The 25,579-nt window shown below is 38.9% G+C and overlaps 1 protein-coding gene across 4 annotated transcripts; it reads right to left on the bottom strand.

Annotated features, from left to right (window-relative positions):
- Window positions 1-2,120: 2,120 nt before the first annotated feature.
- Window positions 2,121-24,373, bottom strand: sfpq (splicing factor proline/glutamine-rich). 4 transcript variants are annotated; one of them, XM_035944909.2, is made up of 12 exons: window positions 23,399-24,373; window positions 22,370-22,558; window positions 21,936-22,237; window positions 21,753-21,848; window positions 21,178-21,374; window positions 20,949-21,033; window positions 20,660-20,771; window positions 20,504-20,552; window positions 18,787-18,893; window positions 4,693-16,084; window positions 2,471-2,567; window positions 2,121-2,222 (listed from the first exon to the last, which is right to left on the bottom strand). In XM_035944909.2, exons 1-10 carry the CDS (start codon window positions 24,245-24,247, stop codon window positions 15,974-15,976), a joined length of 2,097 nt encoding a protein of 698 aa, XP_035800802.1. In that variant the 5' UTR covers window positions 24,248-24,373; the 3' UTR covers window positions 2,121-2,222; window positions 2,471-2,567; window positions 4,693-15,973. The 4 variants fall into 4 exon arrangements, with proteins under 4 accessions (XP_035800802.1, XP_023118971.1, XP_035800804.1 ...); XM_023263203.3 differs by having other exon boundaries at window positions 2,487-2,567; XM_035944911.2 differs by having other exon boundaries at window positions 4,693-4,741.
- Window positions 24,374-25,579: the final 1,206 nt, after the last annotated feature.

Here is a 25,579-nt window from a genome sequence, read left to right as displayed (position 1 = left end):
TAATGTTCAAAAACTGTAAAACTTGTGAAAATCACGGCAGTTATCTGCAAAATAATGACATTTTTAGCGGATTTAAACACATTTACCTGGCTGCAATTCAGTAAAACAGTTTTGGAACATCTATTTTGTGGTCACAGAGTGGAAAAGAACATTTTTTTAAATTACAAAATTATACGTTTGTCCAGTGAACGTCTATTTTATGGTCACATTAGAAAAGAATCTTGACATTTTTACAGTCTAGGTGTGAAGTTATGCTTTTTTTCTGTGACTTTAATAGGTATTATCTGTAATTTGACAGGTCATTTTTGTGAATTTTTCAACCCATATTAATAATAAACACTATGTTTTTCCTTCAAATAATAGCAAATATTTCTGAAATAACAGACTTTTTGCTGCTGTAGTAATATTTTTTGATATTTTATGGTCAAAAGTAGTAAAAGAATGAAATACTTTTTGTGAAAAATGCATATTTTTAATGTGATTGTGAATATATGAGTAAATATTTATAATTTAAGTGATAATCTGGCAGCAAAGGTGTGTTAAAAAGTTCTGATAGACTGTCAGGTTCAAAAATTGTAAAAATGGTGAAAATCACAGCAATTATCTGTAAAAAAATAACATTTTTAGCCGATTTAAACACATTTAGCTGGTTTTAATACACTACCTGGCCAAAATAAAAGTCGACACCTGGATTTAACTCAGCAAATAGGTAAGATCCTTCCATTGGATAATTACTGCAGTGAGAGCTAAAGGCGGTCCAATGAAATATTAGAGTGTACAACTTTTTTTTTTTTTTTTGGGATGGGCAGTGTATTTTGGTAACTACTCTGATTAATACTTCTACTACTTGACTACTACTCTACTGCAGTGATACCAAACAGTTCATGAATGCAGCTTCTCAAATACGCCTGCTTTCATTTTACAAACATTTTCCAATTTCTTATTTATGAGGCAGAGAATAAAAGTTTAACACAAAATAAACAACAGGTTAATCCATAAAATTCTAAATGATTAACTCAACTGTAACAAAAAATCGTGATTATCTATGAATGCCAGACCAACAATAACCTGATTCTAATATCTAATATTCATATAATAGCCACATGGTTGCAGGGCCTGTTTGTTAACACCAATTTCACACAACAGTAGATTTTTCTGATATTACAGAGTATCACTGGCTGATGTAAACATCTTCAACCACGGTAAAATCTGCACAATTCTTTGCACTGCCGGCATTTTGCACTTTTACAGCTACATTTATTCCACAAGCCACTTTATGCTGATGTCATCTATAGTATAGTAATACTGTATTTATCCATTCTTCATTATTGTATATATTGCACATATGATTAGAAAGACGTTGCTGCTGTAACACTGGAAATTTCCCGACTTCTTATATTCTACTGAAAGGTTCTGCTGGATTTGCCGATGTATGAAAAATCTAATTCAAGCTTCATATAGTTTGTTTTGTGCTTATGTGTTTTCACACTACAAAACTAAGAAACATTCAGTAGTGCAGCTGTTTTTAAAGCATGTTCGGTGATAAAGTTAAAGAAGATAAGCTGTCATCTGGTGTTTTGGTAGGTTCCTGTGTCTTTATATTATTACTTCCATGCTAATCTCACCCCTCAGTGACCCCTCATCATATCTGGCCGCTAACCGCCTGTCTACCGAGTGTTTCGGAGTGCAGCTCAGGTCAGACCACATGAACTCAACCCACACTTGACTGGAGGCTTCGGCTCCTCCGGATCGTCTTGCTGCCTCTCGGCTGGATGTCCTCCAGGGTTGACAGCCAACACTCGGGAAACAAGCGTGATGCTGCGGCGGAAACACGGCACCTTTAGCTTTAATTTAACTAGACTGGACTCACAGCCGGAGCACTGAAGGGAGTCACGGCAGGAGGAGGTTTATCAGCTGCTCAGAGGCCGACTGGAACAAACTGTGTACAGAGAAGCATCACTGAGTGAAGAACAACCTGCATGATGTTAGGAAATCCTCACATTCTACCTGCTTCAGCTGAAAGTAGACTGCACAGGGCACTGAGGACTCATCAGGTTTAAATTCCTGCATAAAGAGGGGATCGTTACCATCAGCACCATAATAAATGCAAACAACAAAACTCAGGTTTGTATCATTTATTATTAAAGGTCAGAAACAGAGCGTCCCTCCTCTGGACAGCAGCCTGTTCGCCCTCTGCTGGATCAGCTCTGATACTGCAGCACCTGAAGAAAACACAAAACAGGAATTCAGTTCAGACTATTTCACTGAAACGCTGCAAATAAAATATCTTTATTCATAGAAATATTAATTAATGTCTGAATTAGAACTGTTTATATTGCATTTACTGTACATTTTATATTTTTCTTATTGTTTATTTTTCACTTACTGCATATTTATCTGTATTTATGGTGGTGGTAATTTTACTCTTTCTGGGATTAATAAACTATTTCTATTCTTTAGAAATAATAACCTGCAGGTGAACTAACATGAACGTCATCCTGGCGGCTCCACAGTCGCTGAGTCACTCGTAGTTTTGGCATTTTATCAGACACCGGTCTTCATTTTATCTGTGAAATGGGAACAAACAACAATAACTGTTATAACTCGTTTGTTACACTGAAGGTCAAACACATGGATAAGAGAGTAAAACAGGACCGACATATGCAACATTTTACTCCCAAATACTGACACACAACATGATTAAAAATGAATAAATTTCCTTTTTAATAAAGCACTGGCCAGATTATAAGACTTCCTATTTATGAAACAGCTCACTTTTCCAAGAAGACGACTGTATATTTCTAAACGATGAATCATTAATATGGTTGTGAAAATAACAAAGATCTTTTAATTGACTGAACTGGCTTGAATATAAGACAACCTGATTAGAAGATGTCTTTTTCTGCAACTACAGCATGGATTACAGCTGCAAAATTAATCTATTAGTTGTCAACTAATAGATTCAAATAAACAACTTTTTTGACATTCAATTTAAATGGAGTCATTTCTAAGAAAAAAAAACTTAATTCTTTCCTGTTTTTTTCTCTTCTGCGGCAGTAAACTGAATATTTATAAAAACAAGATACATGAGGACATGGTCTCAGGGTTTGGGAACCACTAATGGACATTGTTCACCATTTTCTGGCAAATAAATGACTGATTGATTGAGAAAATAATCAACTGATGAATAGGCAATGAAAATAATAAGTGGTTGCAACCAAACCGATGAGTTATTTATCAACATCAAACATCTCCACACTGGCTTTTAAAAATTCAACACATAATACTACAACTACAATACTACACACTTAATGTATTATACACTAGCTGAATGAGCTGGTTATGCTACCAATTGGAGTTTTCTCTGTTTAATATTTACTAATTACTTAATAATGGACCAGGGAAGGCTGGTATTTCTTTGTGGGAGTTTATCGAGTAAAGAGGCACCATGACAAGGTCTTCTGAGGCTTAATGACCTCTGGCAGGCACACAGATATCAACTTTAACTGGGATTCAAAAGTTTGGGGTCACCCAGACAATTTCATGTTTTCCATGAAAACTCACACTTTTATTCATGTGCTAACATAACTGCACAAGGGTTTTCTAATCATCAATGAGCCTTTCAACACCATTAGCTAACACAATGTAGCATTAGAACACAGGAGTGATGGTTGCTGGAAATGTTCCTCTGTACCCCTATGGAGATATTCCATTAAAAATCAGCTGTTTCCAGCTACAATAGTCATTTACCACATTAACAATGTCTACACTGGATTTATCATTCATTTAATGTTATCTTAATTGAAATAAACTGATTGTCTTTTAAACATAAAGACATTTCTAAGTGACCCCAAACTTTGGAACAGTATTGGAGGTGAAAGACATTATGACGCTTATTTACTATGTGGCGATGAAAGTAAACAAAGTGCTTAAATTCCTGTTGATACTGATAAAATAAAAATGCCCCCCGTTAGCCCAGATCATCCCCTGGGGGACTTCAAACGTCTTTTAAATACTATGGAAATATCATCTTTTAGGACTGGTTCTTGTTCTTCGAGTTTTTACATTTTAACTTTATTCTTTGGCGCTTGGTACATCCATTTTTATGTCTATGCTGTGTTTTGCCATGAACCTGTCTGTAACTCAGTGTTATATTGTCCAGTACAGGTCCTTTAGTGGTGTTTGTCAGTGACTCAATGTTGATTTGTTATTTGAGGACAGGTCTCTTGAGAATGAGACCTCGTGCATCAATGAGATTACCTGTATAAATAAAGGTTTAATGAAATAAAATTTTAAAAATCACATTTTCAGGACTGGGCTAGAGAAATCCTCATGCAAAGTTTGCTGTGGTGGGGTGTTAGTATTCTGGTATATGGTGGGTTTACCAACACAGACCCAGAACATCTGTGGTGTAAAACATTTTATAATGATGGTCAGAGGGCAGGGAGGGAGCTACATGTAAATGCTGAGGTGAAGTGATTAGTTTGCGTGTAGTTGCTAATCAATGACAGAGGGTTAGAGAACAAAGAACAAAGGGCGATTGAATCAAGGGATCTGGCAGAGAGTTGCCAACAACTTAGGGTAAGAGAATTATGAATGTAGGTAAAGTACTGAAGGAGTGACACTAGAAGGTGTCTGAAGCAAAAAATGTTCATCAAAACACGTTATTTATCCAACTACTGCAGATCTTACCTTGGTTCGTTGGTGTGGACTCTCAGCCTCCTGCGATTGGTCGAGGCTCCTGTGGCAAGAGACAAACAATGAGAGTCTGGCAGTGGACTGGTCAGCAGATTCATCTTACTTAATCTAACTACTTATTTTCCATGTTGAACAAGATAAAAAGTCTGTGCTTTTGTGCATACTGCAGTGATGTGTTTGTGTGACCAATGACTGGATATTTACAAGACAATCAAGGTTATGATGCTACAGTGTGAACATGCAATACAAATGTCATGTGTGTCAGAGTGAGGAGTGTAAATGTGTGGAATGAACTGTGTGTTACTGAAGACATCTCAGCACCCTGAAGTTCATATTTAGAGACTGCAGAGGGAACGAGACAAATTCATGACAACAACATTCAGATCTGTTGCTATCCAGTAGGATTCAGTTACAAAGCCTTGTGAAGCTTGACTTCATGCTGACACGTCGGGAGTTTTACTGCAGGACGACCCCAAACGGAGCTGCACCAGAACCGAACACAGACTGGGTCTTGTCTGGTCATTTTCAGTGTCAGTCAGTCAGACTTTCAGATGAGGCCGATAAGGCTCAAAAGGACATTCTGGCATCACACTCAAACATTACAGAAAAGATTTTGGCCAATCGGGACTGAAGGTTTGGTTTTAAAATGGATCACAGTGCAGACAGATACATGACAGCCTCCACAGGCTGAACTCTGCGTCATCTCCTCCTGATCGGAGGTTTAGAGAATCATAGACTTCCGGTCGCACCTCGACTCTTCACAGCAACAAAACCACTCCTACATACAAGCAACACATGAAAGTCGAGGTGAAGTGTACTTCATAATGGCTGGCTGGTCACTGGCATGACTCGGCATCACGTGTAACCGAAGAGTGAAAAACATGAGAACTGAGCGGTACTGAGAGGAGAGAAGAAAGAGGAAAGTACCATGAGCAGCTGAAGCACTGAGGGTTGAAGAACAGTTACATGTGTTCGTACGTTCAGCTGAGCACTGATGAAAATGATTATTTTCAACATAACTACATGTCCCTCCTTCTGGCAACAAACCACGGACGGGTCAACAACCAGTAGTTTGATGTTTGTTCTGTTGAAAAAGACTTGATGTAAATCACAAGACTGGATACAAAGGTGACAGAAATTACAGCTTAAGAGCTCCACATCATGAAGTAGCCCCGTAGGAACTGTATTTAATACAGGATGCATCCATTTTAAGGAAATGACTGAACCCTGTTTTGATTACATCCTGTCTTGTGTGTTCTTGGTACGTATGAATATAACTACAGCTGTTTTCTGTCCATACGAGGCTTCTCTGTCAAACTACAGACTGAATAGTCTGGTCATACATTCACTGGAGGTAAATCCACAGTAGATTTTTCTTCACTTAAAAGACAGAGGTTCTGCTGATAGTGAAGAAATCTGCCGAACAAAGACTATAAAAGAATATCTGTCTGTTTGAAATGAAATGTATTTGTCGAGAGAAAGAAACTAAAATTCACAACAAACTGCATCCACACAAACACACAGAGGTTTATACTGGAAGAATGAAAGGAGCTCAGAGGTCTGCAGTGAGTACTGCAGTAAAACGCATTTTTATAAAGTTTTCTACGATCCCACCCAGAGCCACCCAAACACTACGTGACATGTTTCATTTAAACACTGCATACGTCCCAACCCAGTACCAGCACAGGTCATGTTTATAGTTCCAGACATGTTGAGAGAGGTCAGGATGAAGCTGAGAGATGAACTAAACTGTAGGTCTGCAGTCTGCAGGTGACTGGTTGGTCCATTTGCTCTCATCTGATTGGATTCTCATTGGTCAGACGATCACTGGTGTACCTTTCATAAAATGAGAAGCACTGCATCAACAGCCTTCCAAGATTAATCCATTATTTCTAGGATCAGGAGGAACAGACTGAGTCTCCACATTTTCATAACTTTGAACTGCTCCAAACTAATGGAGGCTGCTCAGTCCAACTGTCTGAACATTTACTGGATGTTTATTCAGAGTTGGCTTCAATTTGATCCATACGTCAATGTTCAGATGGCCAAAAAGTCAACTTTGCAAACATCAGTTTGCTCAACAACCAACACGGCAGACCATTTAATGACAGCTGCGAACAATTCTTTGCTATGCTCCTCAGTAGTGGTTGTGCTGTAATCAGTAGTTGATATATATCCAGAAAGTAAATGAATACATGCAGGAGCACGCTGCTCTGCTGTTCTTATTTTAGCAGAAAATAAATCAAAATGATTACATATGCATCAAAGAAACATTATCTGTTAATTTAAGCTAACAAAGCTAGCAGGTCAAGTGCACTTAGTGGACTGTGACTGGTTTACTTTATCTAGTCAGACGGTTTTTTGGCCCAGTGAGCAACTGATTGGCTGGTGAGCTGACCAACGTTTTCTTTGAATGATTCCAGCCCTACTAATCACAAATACACATCCGGTGTGGTCAAAATATTAAATAATACAATAAAAATGTACTAAAGCAGAAATATTTAATTCATGTCGTGTTCTGATAAGAAGAATCACTATAAAACAGTCAGATACATAAAAAAGGGAAAACTGAAGAAACAGATGTTGTGATATTTTTTTTTGTTCATTGCTTCACACAACCTGCCTGTTAGCACAACTAATCAGCTTCAAAATACATTTCCGGCAAAATAAACATGAATTCAGGAAAGAAACAAAGAAAATACAACTGAAATATATTGTACGAATGTACAAGACTTCTGCTTTAGGAAAAGTTTCATTATTAATTTTTCTTTAACGGCCCAAGCAATGCTAGGACAGAAACACTCGAAAACAGTTTGTTGCAGCACACATCTGCCTTTGGACACTAATGTCGAACCAGTGACTCAGCCGTCCACACACACTTGTTTTCATGCATACGTACAGAGAGGCCAAAGTACTACAACCACACAGACCGCACGGCTACAGCGCTGCCACACACACAAAAAGGTTCAAGAACAGAGATCTGCACTGTGATGCCATTCTTTATAAGTGTGATGCCAGATGCCTGCATACGTCACTGTGAGCAGCGACAGGGAGGAAGAGGACAGAAAGAGTTAAGTTATGGGACAACTGTGCATCTTGTATTATAAACATGGATGGGACACTTACCTCACGTGTTCAGCTGATCTGTGTAAGCATACCTCTGGCTGCAGTGCAAACAAGTCCAGGCTTTACTGTCCACTGACTTCTGCAGAACTACTCATCGTCAATGTAACCCAACTGCAGAGAAGAGCCTCTACTGTGGACTGGGGCAGCCTGTCTTTGACAAGCTGGCTGACAGCAGCTAACACACCTCATTTACCCAAAGACATGAAACACGCACAACCACACGGGCACAACACGCCATCCTCTCTTCAACAGTAAGGTGCATGGGACTTCCTGCCTCAGGTACGCTGGTGAATAGGACGTTGGTCAGGTTTACTGGTGTAGTTTTTGCCTTTAGAGACAGGGATTATAAAAGAGAACTTCTATGGGTTGTGGGTTCAAAGTTAAAACCTGAGGAAGGTCGCTGTTCAAAGTCAAAATGTCCAGATAGTAGGGGTGTAACGGTACAAAAGGTTCATGGTTCAGAATGTAGCCGCAAGTTCAGTTAACGAAAGAAATGCATAAATCTAAATTTGTCCATTACTTTCTAAAAATTCAAAATATTCACAAGAGTCTAATTGGCCATAATTCTTACTGTAGAGGTTGTGAACTGAACTGCTGCCAGTCACAAAATCCTGACTGGATACAGTCTAAATAAATATCAATAGCACACAGTTCATCTTTGACAAAGCTGGCAAAGTAGCAGCTCAGCTTTCATGGCTAAACCTGCTAATGTACTATCGCTGACTGAATGCACCAACATAAACAGCAGCTATGCTGCAATACAATAGTAAAGTGAATTTGAAGCAAACTTTAAATGTCACAAATGTATATATATATTTTTTAAAAAATGGCAAAAGCTTATTTCATCAGAGCTTATTTAAAAAAATGTTTTTATCTCCTTTTATTTGCTTTATGCACATGAAGAAAAAAATACACTTAAAACGAAAACATGTCATGGAAACAGAGCGAATAACTGAAACAATGAATGTGACGTAAGGAACAGTTTGGAACAGATACCCGTACCGTTACACCCCTAACAGGCAGTAGGGAGATCCCATCCTGAAACTCAGTATATTATTCATGCAGCGTCCTTTCCATCATCATTAGACAAATGCTAGATGTAAATTTTTTTTGAAAATGAGAAAGTCTAAGCTTTGATTTCAATTTTATGCAGTAATGCAAAGTGAAAAAGTGTTTGTAATGTCTGTCAACCTCAGTAGTATAATTACTTTACAGTATGTTAGATGTGCTTGATGCACTAATAAATCTCTAACGAAGACGTCGGTTTCAAAGCTTCTCTTCGTAAAGCTAAATCAGTGCGTTGGAAATTTTCAGCTTGCTTCTCGTGCGTTCAGACTTCTGTAACGTAATTATTTTACAGTCTAAACTGTTCGTCAACTAACAACTAGGGATCGACCGATAAAGATGCTTTCGGGGCCGATGTTAATTATTGTTAATCAAGAAACGTGGATGTCAGATATTTGAAAAAGATATACATTAAATATTATATAGTAACAGCATGTGACAGCAGGGAACTTGTCAGTCACGACTGGGATCCTTCATTAATAAGGATTACTGTAACTGAACACGGACAACAGAAATAGGAGTGATGACATTTCAGCGATGACACTATGATGCTCTCCCGTTTACCATGAGATCAACTGACTGGGATTAATAATACAGGTTGTCTCCTGCCATTAGAGCTGCTGTTATTTTCACTTTTCTTAATCTACTGTTTTGTCATTTTTGTTGTTCACTAATGCTCAGATCTAAACCACTATTTCTTAATGTTTTCCAGAAACTGTGTCAGGGTAATCTGTGGCTGCCTACTAAGTTAGCCACTAGCGTAGCCTAAGACAGTGTCCTGATTTAGCTGTGCTTCTTCTTCAGTCTCTGCTAGAGAGACCCATCTGTCAGCAAAGACTGTCAAGTTAATCATATTTTAAAAACATGTTACAGCACTTTAGTGTTAGCCACAGGCTACAAGGCATAGCACACGCCATAGCGACAGCCACAGTAGCCGCACAAAGAAATTCCAGTTACATCACTTGTTAACATGAACAACTGAATTATTGGAGCATTTCCTGTGTTACAGAGAAACTAGTCATGTTTGTGGAAGATGGTGGAGTTTTATTAAAACTTCAGCAACATCTTCTACCTCTTCTCTGAAACACAGCTCTGCTAATTCACTGGAGCGGTTCCGCTATGCTAATGCTCTCATCTGTTGGCTGTATGGCTTTCAGTGACTGGCTGTGTCAGGACACGTCACCAATCAGAGAGCTGTAGACGGGACACTTCCTTTAGACTGCAGAGCGAATGCAGAAACAGACAGTCGACTGCATCAGAGCCAAAATAGTGCATTTCAGATATTTTGCAGTAATCGATAAAAAAAATGATATAAAAAATTGAAAAAATACCAATCAGCCTGGCTAATAATCGGTCGATCCCGGCTAAGAATGTCTAGTATATAAATGTGTTTGCATTAGAGGACATCTCAGTCACTCAGTAAAATAGATACTTAGAAGTTTGTTAACATCTGCTTGGTGCCTTTAAACACCTTGACAAAGACATTTTCTACACAAATATACATCAAAGCTTCCAGTTTTGCTTCAATAATGGTATTTAAATGTGTAAACGACAGACGATCTCTCTTTCACACCTCTGTAACTCTATCTTCTCAGTCTGTTAAGTGTACTTGGTGCCACCTTTAGTCAAACGTTGTCTATAAACATCTCTTTAAGGAGTCAAGAGTTGGGTTTCCATTTCACAATATGTTGGCAGTAAGAGTCCTTGTTCTGAACCTCTGTATTTCACTGTGTAGTCTGCTACATTATTTCAGGTTTGAGAACTTGTGAATGACCAAATATCCGCCAGCTTTCCAAGCTGCAGTTCCCGATATTGAGCCACCACCATCAAAAATGATTGCTTTTCTTCTATCTGGTCCTCCAGAGTGATAGCTGATTACAAAACTGCTCCAACAAAAGCTACAGACTCTGAATGTCTTGGATTGGAAAGTTCCTTTTCATAGTCCAACACCTGTTAAAGAAAAACAAAGTGTACACAACACCAACACACAGACATAACATTACAAGGTTTAAAATTTACATTTAGGTCAAGTAAAGTTCTGAGGGATGTTCAGATCCTGTCTATCTATGGCTTAGACAAAATAATTTATGTAAATCTAATTATAATTACATAATATGTATATATTAAAATAAACTTCACATGGACAAATATTTATTAGCTCCATATACATTTAATTTTTAGCCGATTTTAGGTGTCGTATGATCTCATGAATATTGGCGGTAATTCGACTTTGTTTTTTATGGTATTGGTGTTTCCATCGGTTACTGGGTATTTCCTCTAGAGGTTATTTTCTGTTGAGCACATTAAATATCTGTTCATTGCTGCCGCGACACTCAACAAACTATTGATTAACGAGCAGTAAAGTTCAAGCTGTTGTCCTAAATTTACTTAATGAAATCTGATCAAGGGAGAAAAGACTTCTACTTAAAACAAGTTTAGCAACCATGAGAATAATTATCAGTTCTTTAAATCAGCTACTTCATTTCATTTTCACCTCGAAAATAAACATGCAACTCAGTGTAGAAATCATCTTTAAAAATCTGGAATAACCAACAGCTGAACTTGAGCAAATAAAAGCTGTTGGTACGATGTTCCACTAGCTTTAGGGTGTCATTAAAAAAATCATAATAGCAACAAGAGCACAGTGTAAAAGGGTACAAATGGTTCCAGATTAAAATTACTTGTGCATATTTCTCTCCAGATAATCTGATTTAACTACCTAAAATCAATTTGGTATTGTGCGCTACACACAGACTTTGATTTCCTCAAATTAAGTATTTTATTTATTTTGTTGAGTGAGTTAGTGTTGTCTGTTTTTAATTGTTGCACTTTTAATGTTTCTCTGGCTGCTATCTTGGCCAGGCTTCCCTTGAAAAAGAGGTCACTGTATCTCAACGGGACCGACCTGGTTAAATAAAGGCTAAATGAAAAAAATAAAAAAAGTACAATGATTCCTGCAATTTCATCTTTTATTTGTAATGGAAAGCAATTTGGGTCAGCATCTGTTTTAAATGTGCAACATAAATAACTGATATCAGACAAGTTGTCACATGAATGACAGAACTATATCAATTAAACCTTATGCCATTCGCTTTCAGAAATGTTAATATTGTTGTGTTATTCACAATTTCTGGACAGAGATACTATTTGCAGAAAAGTATTTATAATGTAAATGTTAGAAGAGCACCAACTTACATAAAAATGTTCTGAGGTACAACTTTCAAAGTTAGCCATGTTCTTGATATTTATGAAAAAGTTGGTATTTACCTGTGTAGTTCCAAAATGTTAATGCAAGAGGAATGCCACAGGGCTGGATTGGAACCAAAGCCTAACGTTTATCCACACTACATGTACTTACAAACTACTGTCCATCCTTGTTTAATTTTGCATTTATGATGTTGTGAATCTCACTAAGATAATCTCCGAAAGTCCAGTGTTTGGGTTTCTTAGCTAAAGCATTCCTGAGTTCACACTACACAGCCACAACTTCCTCCACAGTCCAAAATCTTTAAAGCTGGTCATACCTGTTAAAGAAAAAATGTACATAACACAAACACACGTAACATTTGAGATGAACACTCCATGACATCCAATTCTAATACCAAACACAGCCAAGCATTGCAGTCCTCTTTTTGCAGCCTTTTCTGGCGCGTTGTCGGATACTGCATGATGAATGCTTTCTTATAACTAAGCAAAAAGATTCCCAATCTTATGCTGATATGTTTAGTTACTATGCAGGATACATTAATAGGTACACTACAGCTGATTTTAAAGTCTATGAAAGTCTTCATTACTCAATTGTTTTGGCAAACCTTGGCTAAATGACAAATAAAAAGTCCTACAATGGGATGCACTGTGGTCATCCGGTTAGAGATTTGACTGCTGTATAAAGTCAGCCATTCGATAGACCTTTACTGTTGACAAAAGAGCATAAAAGCAAGTGACTCCAGAGTTACTTAATGTTTAAACTGTGTGGAAAAACCATTAGGGTGATAATCAGATTCAAGCATTATTAAAAAAAGGAGAAGTATCAAAAGTCATACTGCCATACAGTTTCATAAAGTATACACCTTCAATAGTCCACAGAAAGTCAGAGTGAAACTCATGCTATATTAAGTAAGAATCATTACAACATTACTTACACTCACTTTTCAAGCTGTCCCCTGTTTCCACACAACTCTGATAGAAGGTTGCAGAGGCAAGTTGTGAATGGATGGTGGTGTCCATTAAATGTACTTCTAACCAGGTACTGGTGATACCAGAGTGGGCAGGAGAATAAAAAATGTGAACTCAAGTAGTAATGGGATGTTAACAGAAAGGGTTTGAAACCATCTGTTGTACATTAATATCCAATCATAGTTGCACAAGTGATAGGTCTCATAATTCATCAATGTGCCAAATTAAATCATGTAATTTCAATAACCCAAGGTAAATAATACCAACTATTACTATCCAATTGTTTTCGTCTTCCAGAAATATCTCTCCAGAGAGCAGTTGCTATGTCTGCGCTTAAGAAGTTACCCGATTATTAAATGGATTTTGATATTGTTTGCGTTCTTATAATACTGCTACAATGAGGTTAAGGAGGCTGTGTCTGCTGAAAAGCTAAAAAAAAAGATTGTAGTCAATGGGCACTGCTGTATGTAATCCACATAACATAAAACCAGGTGAGATGGTGCGTCTGGAAAAGATTACCCCCTCAAAGCAAAGCTAAAGCAATTCTGGAGAAAATAAAAGCACTTCAACCCAGTTAAATATAATAAAACACATGGTTGCAAGACACAGATACTAGTCTACCATCAGCTTACTAGAAAGGATGCTGATGGACTTCATGCCATCAGGCACTAAGAATTCGTCTGAATCTCGCTGCAGTACAACCTAATTCTTGCAGCTTTACTGGCTTATAATTCTGAAAACCAGGGCATCCTATGCCTTGACAAGTTGAGTCTTTGGAGTTCTTTTGTTCTTGCAAGTACCATGACAATGAAGTACTACTTGTGCAAGTTCACGACTTGTTTCCACTTCCTACATTAAATACTGAGTGATTGCCAACTCAAACATTAAACTAGTGGCATGTAGATAAACTCGACACATGACCAGAATTAGTCAGACTTCTGTTAAAGATGTCACTCATTGCTAGTTTTTTTGCTTTTTCGTAATCAAAAAGGCTTGATGTCTTCATCAGACAGAGCAAATTTGACACATTTATGCTTGATGCATTTATGATTCTGTTGGATATCATGCTTTCAAGACACCCACAACACTTGTTTACATAATTCTAAATGTGCCCTTTACCAGTCATAGACAGGCAGATCTACTCATTCCAACAAATAGTGAAACTACTGTACTGACACTCAAATCAGGTAAGATTTTATGTCAGTTGCTTTACTATAGAGTTACTTATGCAAACAACCTTTGTAGATCTTTGTTGCACCTAAAATAAGTACATCACTGAAAGTGACTACGTTTACATGCAGGTCTGTCTGTTCCACTGAGACAGTAAACAGCTGTCAATAGCCGTTAATGATATCCCACTTAAGAGAATAAAGCTATCAGCCATATAACTACTTAACTACAATTTCTATTAGATTTGTCACTAAAAGGTCAGCACAGACACAAACATTCACCCATAGGCTGTCTAATAAAATTATTTCATTACCAGAAGCAAAAGTGGGGCTAAAAGCATCATTATATTCATTAGGGCTGTAGCAACAATGCACTGAGTACACTTGTGCAGATCTTATTGGTCAAAATTAATTATAAACATATGATAACAGCAGCAACATGTTGCCATATTGGCAGTTGAGCTGGTGAATGCAAACTGCTGATGGAAAAATGTACATGTGAACGGTGGGCCATCTACAGAACTAATATACATATAAGAAAACACAAGGAGAAAGTATCGGGTTATTAGAAGCATAATACATGGATCAGTACAACTACGGTAAAGCTGTAAAAGTGGCGACACAAACTGGAAGCGCAGTTTTAGAATGCACCGGTTTTTAAAAAACGACTGAATGCTGCTCAGAACCATTCAAATACATATTGAGCTGCATGTAAACGTAGTCAGTAACCCCAACTTGGAAGCATGCAAGCACACACTTCTGTGGACGATGTCTGACAGACAGTGATGTGAGCAGAATGTTTGTCAGCGTCAAACTAAACCACAGGCGGTCTTAAAGGTTCTATGTGTAGTATTTCTGCTGTCCTGAAGCATGGCAGAAAAAGCCGATGCGGCCACATAAATATGAAAAACAATGACAAGTTTTAGTCTCAAAAAACGAGATCTTTGTTCTGTCTGAACAGTGATTTGAAGTTGTGTAATAGAAATCACTGCGTTTCTTGCACCGTACAATCATTAGGCTTTAAATCATCCAGTGTTTTCACATCCATGTTTAATTACCATTGTCAAAAACTCCACATAGTATATTTATTTAGAATAGTGACCTGTCAGTCAACTGAATTTGCGGGGAGAAAAATAAAGAAGCAAAAGACAGAGAGAGGTATTTTCAATAATTCTATCAGACACTCCACATTTTTTGAAATTTTGTTGTACACGTCTAATTAAAAGGCCAGGACTGTGGCAGAGATAGCACATAGACTCTTTAAGGCCTATTTTGGCAGCTGTATCTATCTTATTTCACCCATTGTTGGGATTTGCTTTTTAATCATACCGCATGATTCAACTTTAGGAATAAACGTTAAAAGGGTTGTCCGGATAGAACCAATGTCTCTTTATTATAATACATGCTTTGACTCCAAATGTATGGCACAAAACACAGCCATAGGTAGTTGAGAAAAATGTTACAGTTATCACTTCACGACGACTCACAGAGCATAATACAACTAGAAAAGAAAATTATACATGGTCTGAAAGAACTACTGGATCACACAAGGGTGACCTCTTTCCACACTAGAGACAATACAAAATAAAAAATTGAAAATATTGACTGTCATAAAATGAGTAAATTGTCTGGCTAAAATGCTGCAACATTTGAAACTTAAATACAAGAAATGCGACTCAACATGTTCGTTTTGGAGAATCTATACAAATAGTGCGGCTGGAAGTATCACAGAGCAGCATTTAGAAACGGGCTTTCTTAGCAGGGCCATCAAACTCCTCACGGACCCTGCCGTACCCGGCGTTACCAGGACCCATCCCCCTAGGACCGCCCTGGGTGAAGCGCTCACCACGCTGTGAGGGGTCAATGTGCCATGGAGGCAGATAGGAGGGTGGGGAAAATGGTACGGATGGGATCAGTGCGCAACCACACAGTTCATGTCCATATGGAGGTGTGTAAAAAGGTAAGGCAATAGAGGTGGTTTGTTTCATATTATGAGCAGATTTACAAAACAACCAGCAGGAGACACATCCGAAGAAACGGTTCGTTCCAATATGAAGGTCCACAGGTGCCACAGGTTACATACGGAAAAGGAAGAGAGGGTAATGCTTTCGTTAGTCAGTGGCTACCTACTATGAGCTCTTCGCCAGTGCATGCCAAGATCAGCTTGCAGGCCTTACTGCTTATCAGGTCAAGCATTATTAAATGCTGACTGTATTACCTTGTTGATAATCATTAAATATGCCAGCAGATACATGTTCACACCTCTGGATGGAGGTATTTACTATTAAATACTATCAGGTAATAAAGTGACCATTAGTTGTAGCCAGAATTCATATTTCCTTAGAAATTTTTTTTTTTAAATCAAATGCAACCATAACTGAAGTGAGTGAAATAAGGTATTTCCAAAGTTTCCTAAATAGAAACAATGGTGTATAAGATACCACAAAGCATCTTATGGCATTGCATTAATAAAATGGGAAAACTACTTATCCCAAAAGTAATCAGAACTGAAGAAGTTCAGGGACTGTAGTAGTAATACATGTGGAGAATATTGGCACTTAACAGATAACTTCGGGTAGAGAAAATGTAATAATTGCACAAGACAGTCAATTCAACCATTTTTCAAAAAAGAAAGCAGTTTGTTTTTCAATATGCACTTAAAATGCTAATTCAGATATGTTTACGAAACTTGAACTGTGGGACAGTCACTGTCTCAAAGTCAGAAACAAATGCTTTGATATACAAGCCTGGCAACAATGGAACAACAAAAGCAAGAAGAAAAAGTAGTAAAAATATAGACTAGGAATATATCTTGGGTGTGTACTTAACATAATGCTCAGCCACTAAACAATCACGAGTCACTGAGCTTCAGATTTAGTTTAAAAAAAAAAAAAAAATACTACTGAAGAATCACACTTCAGATCATCAAACTGTTGCACCACCAATATGAATGTTGCCAACAAGCCTAATAGAGCCTGGCCAATACTACAATGGATATTTTAGGGAGTAAAATGTCCTTTGTAACTTGACAGCGCTACTGCTTATATAGTCATTGTTTATTAACTTCCAAACACATTTTACAAACTAGTTAGCAATGTAACGTGAAGACATCCGTTTACTCAGCACCACTGTCCATTCAGCTGTGAGCTGACTCTGCCACATGTGCTGCAGACTGTGCTGAAAATATTGTCAGCAAAGGAGTTGGAGTCACTCTACCAGACAAACTATGTGATGACACTATTTCAAAGTTACCCCAAGCATCTTTTCTACATTATGTTCAGTATAAAGAGCATTCACTACATATCGGACAATATATACATGCGATACATATACATACTGACATATCTGTTACAGGTCATTATTGGCCAACCAGCCAGTCAGGCTCTAAAGCTTAAAACGTAAAACTATTTCTAACTGTCTTTCTAAAATTCCTTTGTCTGGCAAATGGTGTATTCAGATCAAAGGAAGACTAAAGAATTAGCTAAGCTGCTACTAGAATATGCAGACTAAGTGGAAAATGTATAGTGTACCATTTCTCAAATTCAAGCTTAATTTAATACGCTGAAAGACACTTGTCTATCAGGATTTGTGATGCTATCACACATTTAGCTGCTCATCAATAATAATCCAGAAACAAACCTGGCATCGGTACTACAATTCTGCCAGAGGCACTGACCTTCAGCTTGGTTCAGCATTCACCTGAATCGTCCTATACACAAAATAGGAATGCTATGCCTGCCCCCACCAATTAATCCATTTGTAATGTACAATTTTGTTCAAATTTACTGCTTTATACCATCATCCTGCACTAAATGCATTGTAATTGCACAGTTTCAAAAAAAGTTATTTATGAGAAGGTAAAGTTTGCTGGTCCAGAAGACGACGTACACTCCTACTTCAGGTCTCTAACTGGGTCATGGCATACAAGGAGCTTCCACCAGATTCCACACTTCCACCAAAAATACTTGTAGACTCTTCATATACAACTTCACTTCTTCTCATAAACAGATGATGGATGAAAGTACTGGCACAGTATATAAAAAGTGATTTACAACTACAAAGGAGCATCACTGGCTGTTAAATAGAAAAACACTGGTACATGCCATTCTGCCTTCAGTCAAGAAAAAGTGCCTGTCCAGCTCACAAGAGACAGGGCTTGCAATAGCAGTCCACTACGCAAACAGCATGATCAGAGTGAGCAGAGCCACTGAGGTGTGCAGCTGTCAGAAACGCATTGCAAAGTGATTTCTGATGATTTAGTGCAGGTTGATGGTTTTGTATCTGGAAATCAGTAAATCTTAGCTAAACGTAACTGAGGGGGCTTTGCCTGCTATTGAAAGAAATCCTACCAGTTAAGTGGCATATCTGTCACATTCAACAACCAACAAGCCGCCAGAAGACAGCTGGGAACACAAATCGCTCTTATCTTCCCATCCTGCTTGGCCAGCTGGCCTTCATATCTACAATCAGCCGGGAGTTTTTCAGACCGAAAGGAAAAGCCCAACACAAAACTACATTAACTACTGATCTTCCCAGAAGTGGGATACGTTACCATTTCGTTGCCCAACAAGCCTCCTGAAGATGGTCCCATTCCCTGCTGACCCTCAAAGCCCAGTCCACTCATGGGGAACTTCTGGCCAGATCCACCAAAGGGCAAATCTAACAGACACAGGATGACAAGTCAAGCACACATACTGCATTTGAAATAAACACATCAGGCAAATCGCCACTGCAGTGTGTTGATAGCAAAGCTGATTCAATAGAATTGGTTTTACTACATTTAGAAATAGACTGTATCATCTCAAGCTGAATCACATTATCTGGTAAACCACTATTATCAACATCCGTTTGGGAAGCAGTGAATATGCAGTTTGCACCCATGTCTGTCCAAACTGATTTAATATACAGTGTTTCGTCTCAGATTTTTTTCAGCAGCGGCGGCAGGCTCTCCGGGAGCCGTGGCAGCGTAAACAAATGACATTTGACTGCAGATTTTATTTGCACAACCTATTTATTGAATGGCCAGTTGAAAATAGCTTTTCAAAGGCCGAATGTAAAAATTAAAATAAATATATATTTGAACAAGCTCACCTCAAAATGCAGTCAGCAGTTACATCATGGTGTATAGATATTAATTTAATGCTATCAATTAGCTTACTCGCGTTGGCGACACTGAGTTGGCACCAGGCCCAATTAACTTAAGCTACTGATGTGTTACATAACGTTAGCTGGCTATAAATATTTTGTGAATGTCTGTTTAAGTTGTAAAATATATTATGAGTTAACTTTAGCTAGGAACTTTTCTCCGGCTGCCCTATTTTCCAAGACGACACTCCTCTGACTCTCTGACCTGGTACCTGGGTGCTTGACGTGAGGTCACTTTCAAGGCCGCGCTCTCACTAGTAATTAAGGTCGTATTAACCTGACGTATCTAAGAGTAGATAATGAGAAAGATAATTATCTGTAGTTTACTTTGGTACTCGCAAATATTCGACACAGTGCAAGACTGCTGTGAAGGTGGAGACATGCGGCAGTGGTGTATTTGCGTCAATAAAAAAAAAAGAAATTTGAAGGACCGACAGCTGGGATTTAGGACTGGCGGCCCACCACTCCTGAATGAATGTAGAGGAAACACTGATAAATATACACTAAAGACCTTGAAAGGACTCGATCGGGGTCATCTAAGACCATTATCACCAATTCAGTATTTGACCAAATGTGGAATATGGCTGCAATCTCTACCGTTCCTAAGTTATGCCACTGATTAATGGTCAGAAAAGTATTTCTGAACAACATTATGAAGTCACAGTGAAATTGTCCTTTTGGAAAAAAATGAAAAGAATGAAATGTACATGATTTACTGAACATTAACTCACGAGGTTCAATAAAAATTATATTCATAAGAATGGAACACAAAGGCAACCTAGAAACACCATGCCTCAGCTCATGACAGTTGCTAACACTTAAAAAAAATACCCACTGCTAGATTTTCTACGTACTTACTACTTTTCCTATGTCTTAGGTCCATCTACCTACAACTAATGCAGACTTAAGTTACAGTGCTGCAATTAGTTGGACTTCCATAGTGTTTGCCTTTGTTTCAACTATTTACAGGATGGAATTCAACTTAATGGTGTTTTTAGTGGTTGTATTTTGTAGTGATGTTGAATTAGTTTTGTCGTACACTAAGAGGCACAATGGAATTCATTTATTTATCACAGAGTCTTAGATCTCTTTAGAATTGAAATCAAGAAAAATAGTCAACTTACCACTCATGCCCAAAGCACCACTGGAATGCATCCTCAGCTCCCTTTCCCTCTGTAACCAAAAACAAGAAACGGTCAAACTAAACCAGGCAAATATTGACTGAGCATGTCCCTTTATTACATGCATGTTGTTGGATCCAAATGTTGATTTTAACTCACATCTATGAAGTTGCCCATCCTGTAGTTCTCCTCACGCTGGCGGCGCATCTGTTCTTCTATCTCCCTCTTCCGAAGCAACTCCTCCTCTCGTCTCCGTCGCTCTTCCTCTTGTCTATATAGATACAGAAAACATTCAGCCACACATGATTCAAGCTTAGGTCTCAATATGAAAAGAGATACTTTTATTTATACTTAATTAAACTATTACTTAGAAAAAACACTAGCAATGCTGTAAATTTAGAGACATAGCAGTAACATAGCATATTGTCAATTAATGTAAATTAAATACCTGAGCTGCATCTCCTTCCTCTTCTGCATCTCCTGACTGTGCATCTCCTCCATGCGCCTCAGTTCCTCCTGTCGCCTCAGCAGATCTGCAAGAAAACATCAAACAGACACATTTAATTGTCACATTTGAACATTTAGGTACCTCATTTTTCACGAGTGTCACATATTTGCTCTTGATAAATAGCCAAAAGTATTAATAATAGTTGCAGCTGGTTCATCTCTAAACATGCCTTGCCGCAGCAGATTGGCCTGGTGCTCGTGGTAGGCGTCCTCCATCTCACTCTCCAGCTTTTCACGGGCTTCACGCATGTTCTTCTCCACCTGCTGCCTCTGCTGCTTCTCCATTTCATCCAGGGACTTCCAGCGCTTGGAGTACTCAAATTCAAAAGTTCCAGGACGAGCAAAACGAGGAGGCTCCTCACGTTCTCTGTAGACACAATCAACACATTAGAGAGCTTGTTAGGTTGACATGAATGCGTCTGCATCATATATGTGTGGTGTTAAAAATACTACAGCTATTTCACAACAAATTAAGAAAATGATGAATCCACAAATGCTAAATGTTTGATACTAGAATGCCAATCCACACAAAAATTGATTTTTAACAGCTACAATTCCTCAAGCTACCCCCACTTTCTCTAACACACCATCTGCTACCCACAAAACAATGAGCTGAAGAAAATCATTTGCATAGTAAAGATGCAGACACAAACACTGCTTGACTTAGCTCAAATTTTCAACGGTTCTGTTAAACTCAACAAGGGCTAATATACAGAATGAACATGACATAAAGTGACATGCTTACACTTGATATCTTGGATTCTTCTGTGCCAGTTTCTCTGGAAGGCCGTCTTCATTGTCATACTGTTCCAGAGGCTCCACAACAACAGGGCGAGGTGACCTGAAAACAGCATAACAAAGCAATAAGACAAACAATTCAAGCATCTTTCACACATATGTTTGTATACAATGAAATAAAGTAACTTACGTGGTGAGCAGGAAGACACCCTCATTGCACCTTTCCAGAGCCTTTCTGGCAGCAGGTCTGGATGCAAACTCGACAATACCCCTGCCTGTGGAGCGCCCACGATCATCGACGACGACGACGGCCCTCTCAACCATTCCAAACTGTGAGAAAGCTTCTTCTAAGAGCTCATTGGAGACAAAAGGCGATAGATTCTTCACAGAGAGTGCTGCAGAGTGTGATGCAAATCTAACACGCAAAGGTCTGCCTTTCATTGGCGTGTCATCCAGCTCTGCTTTTGCTATCTCTGCGAGTGCTCTGGATTCCTGCAGGGAAATTAACGTTACCATTAAATAATGAATTCAGTCTGCATCTTAGTATCATATAAAGTTAAAGTAAAACTTTGTATCAAAAGTTTATTTCAAGTACTGCAGACATACATGTTTTGAAAGTCTTACCAGTCGGATGAAACCAAAGCCTTTGCCCTTGTTGATGAAGACTTCACTGGGCTCTCCATATTTTGCGAATATCTTCCTGAAATCTTCCTCAGTGATGTCGTTCGGCAGGTTACCAACAAACAAACGGCATCTCTGTGTGTATGTCTTCTCACCAGGCTTCAGCAGCATTGACAGTGTTGCCTTAAATGCCTGTAGGATGAAAGAGTCTGGGGTAAGTCACAACTCTTGATCTTCATACAACTGGACAAACAACACCTCAACTTACATGGGGTACACAATATTAGTTTTAACAGGCAGCAACGCGAGCCATTTTGAATTCCACCTCTCCTTTCCATTTGACAAATATAACAATGATAATGATCACTTCATTGTATTTACAGTGGTATGTTCTGACTCATTTTACATTGATCAGCCATGCTAGACAAACCATTTTGCCATCACATTCGGCTATATTGCGATTTCGGTAATATTTCAATTGACTGCTCGGCCCTAGTGCAGAAATGCATAAAATCTGTGCTATGTTCAAACACAAAATCTGGTAAATAGTGTTTATAATGACAACACCAGTGTTCTTTCACATCCCAGTTTAAATGACCCATCCCCCACCGGCTTTGTGTGCCACAGGCGACGTAAACATGACCTACATTTGCTCGAGTTAAATTCTGGCAGAATAGAGCACTCAGAAAGGTTCAGGTTAACAGACCGAAATCACAGTAAAACAAACCTGACAAAGAAAACAACTTATTTGCGTAAAAGTAACAATATTCATCTTTTTGGACAAAATGGCTGCTCGCTAAACAAACTTCACTAATGGGTGCATGGTTTTATTCACCGCTACAGCCGGTGTAAACTGCAGTAACAGTAATGGACGTACCGGCAGGACGACTCCGCCCGCTCGGACCGTGGAGTGCTATGCATCGAGCACACTATTAGCCATATTGACTAGGCTAACGTTAGCTACTAGAACAGTCGACGCCATTCATGGCAGACAATGTATTACAGGAAAATAAAGTACAAAAATAAACATACCTTTGCTTCACCCTCTTCTGGCTCTGCTGCTTCGTTGTTTGCTGGTTCTTGTTTGAACTTCATCGCCGGTGGCCCTGTCCTCTGTCCCTGATGTGGTCCGGTCCTCTGTCCCTGATGTGGTCCGGTCCTCTGGCCTTGCTGAGGACCAGCCCTCTGGCCCTGGTGGCCTCCCTTCGGGCCTTGTTGTTGAGGTCCTTTGGGGCCTTGCTGTTGAGGTCCCTTGGGGCCTTGCTGTTGACCCGGCTTCTGGCCTAGTTGCGGGCCCGGCTTCTGGCCCTGCTGCGGGCCCGGCTTCTGGCCCTGTTGCGGCCCAGGCTTCTGGCCTTGTTGCGGTCCTCCCTTCTGGCCTTGCTGTGGTCCTTGTTTCGGGCTTGGGTGCGGAGGCTGCTTCTGTCCGTTAGCATTTCCTACCGGCGACTTCAGCTGCGGGTTCTGGTTCTTGTTGGCCTGGTTAGGCTGAGGGGAGGCCATGTTAGGTTTAGGTGGCGGTGACTGGATCTTGTTCTGAGGGGCAGGGGTGGTCGGCTTCGGCTGCTCCGACTGTTGCGGGGCCGGTTTTTGCTGCTGTTGCTGCATCGGGCCTTTCATGGTGAGAGCGGGGCCAGGACTCGGCGGAGGAATGATTGGCATCGACTGATTCTGTTGTGGCTTCTGGGGAGTCGTCTGCTGCGGTTTGTTGAAGTTGTTGTTGGGTGGCCTCCGATTTTGGTTCTGATTCTGGAAAGGATGGTTCCTGAAATTTGGGTTTCCTATTAGCCCAGCCCGCATGGGACCGCCGGGCCCAGCGCCTCGGCGTGGCTGGAAATGGTTCATCCCAAGACCGCCGCGATTATAGTTGAATCGAGACATTGGTCCTTAAATCGACGAAAGCTGTTTTTAAAATACCGAAAACGTACAAGGTTTGCTGCGTAACAACCGCCTGCCTCCGGTTTCTGCAGGTTCTTAAAATGGCGACCAACGGCTAAGCCCAAAACGTCTTTCTTTCTCCGGCACAGAAAGACACGCCCAGTTCCATCGGGGGCCACTGATTGGCCCGCTGAACCGGATACGGAGGAATCGTCTCGTTGATTGGTCTGCAGCCTCAGAGGGGGCGGGGGTAACTGTCTGACGAAGGATCATAGACCGTTATGCTGTTGCAGCTATACAGAGTAGTCTACATCTGTCTCTAGATAGAAAAATAATTTTTTTAAAAAAGAAATCTTTTAAGAATTTTCTACAATGTAGAACAAAACTGCAGACATCAAAGTTATAGAATAACAGAAATCTAGTAAGTACAAAAAAGTGCAAAGAAAATTATGTTATGTATCTTTTAGATTCCTGAAATGAGCCACTGTTCGCTTTGATAACTGTCTTCATGATTGTTGTAAAATGTAGAAAATAGTAAAAGATTAATAAATAATAAAATAAATAAAATAACGAGACAAACATTAGAATGAGGAGGGTTTTGACTGCACTCTGCTTTATCCACATTCCTGTCTGTTGTCTGTTATGTTCATGGAAAGCTATAAGACTATAATGTTTGAAGGACAAATCCTACAATAACTTGTATTGTCTTGTTTGATTGTTGAGCTGTCCTTTAAGCTGAAATATTCACTCTGCATTTCTCCAATTTATTACCCTTTATTGTACTTTCATAAAATACAGAAGACAAATATTGTTGCACCTTGATTGCTTTATTACGACTCATCTAGACTTCCATGTTTTTGTTTATGTGCCCTTTGTCTATCTATCTATCTATCTATCTATCTATCTATCTATCTATCTATCTATCTATCTATCTATCTATCTATCTATCTATTATAAAGATGACTCGGAAGTGTAATCTCCTCGTCAGTCACTTCTAGCAATATAAATGTAATTTTTTTTTAACAATTTTAACTATATGCAAAATTTTTGACATTGTTCTGACTTAAACTACAAGTTATTTTTAATTTTCATTTTTAAACAGTTTATTTATTGCATTAAAGCTTGCCTAGCAAGTTATAATATATATAATATTCAAATTCATGAAATAAAAATGTCATATATGCAGGCATTTTAGCCGACAGTCCCAAAGAATTCAAGCTAGCTAGCTTGAGCTACATCCAGTTATTATAGCACAACATTATTGGCTTTACATAAAGTCAGCTAGTGCTACAGCAATCAAATATAGCCAAATATTATTAGCTTAAGTTAGCTTTT

This window comes from Amphiprion ocellaris, chromosome 15 (genome assembly GCF_022539595.1).
Source record: "Amphiprion ocellaris isolate individual 3 ecotype Okinawa chromosome 15, ASM2253959v1, whole genome shotgun sequence".
Taxonomy (NCBI): Eukaryota; Metazoa; Chordata; class Actinopteri; family Pomacentridae; genus Amphiprion; species Amphiprion ocellaris.
The sequence above is the reverse complement of the archived record's forward strand: the minus strand, read 5'-3'. Positions and strand labels throughout refer to the sequence as shown.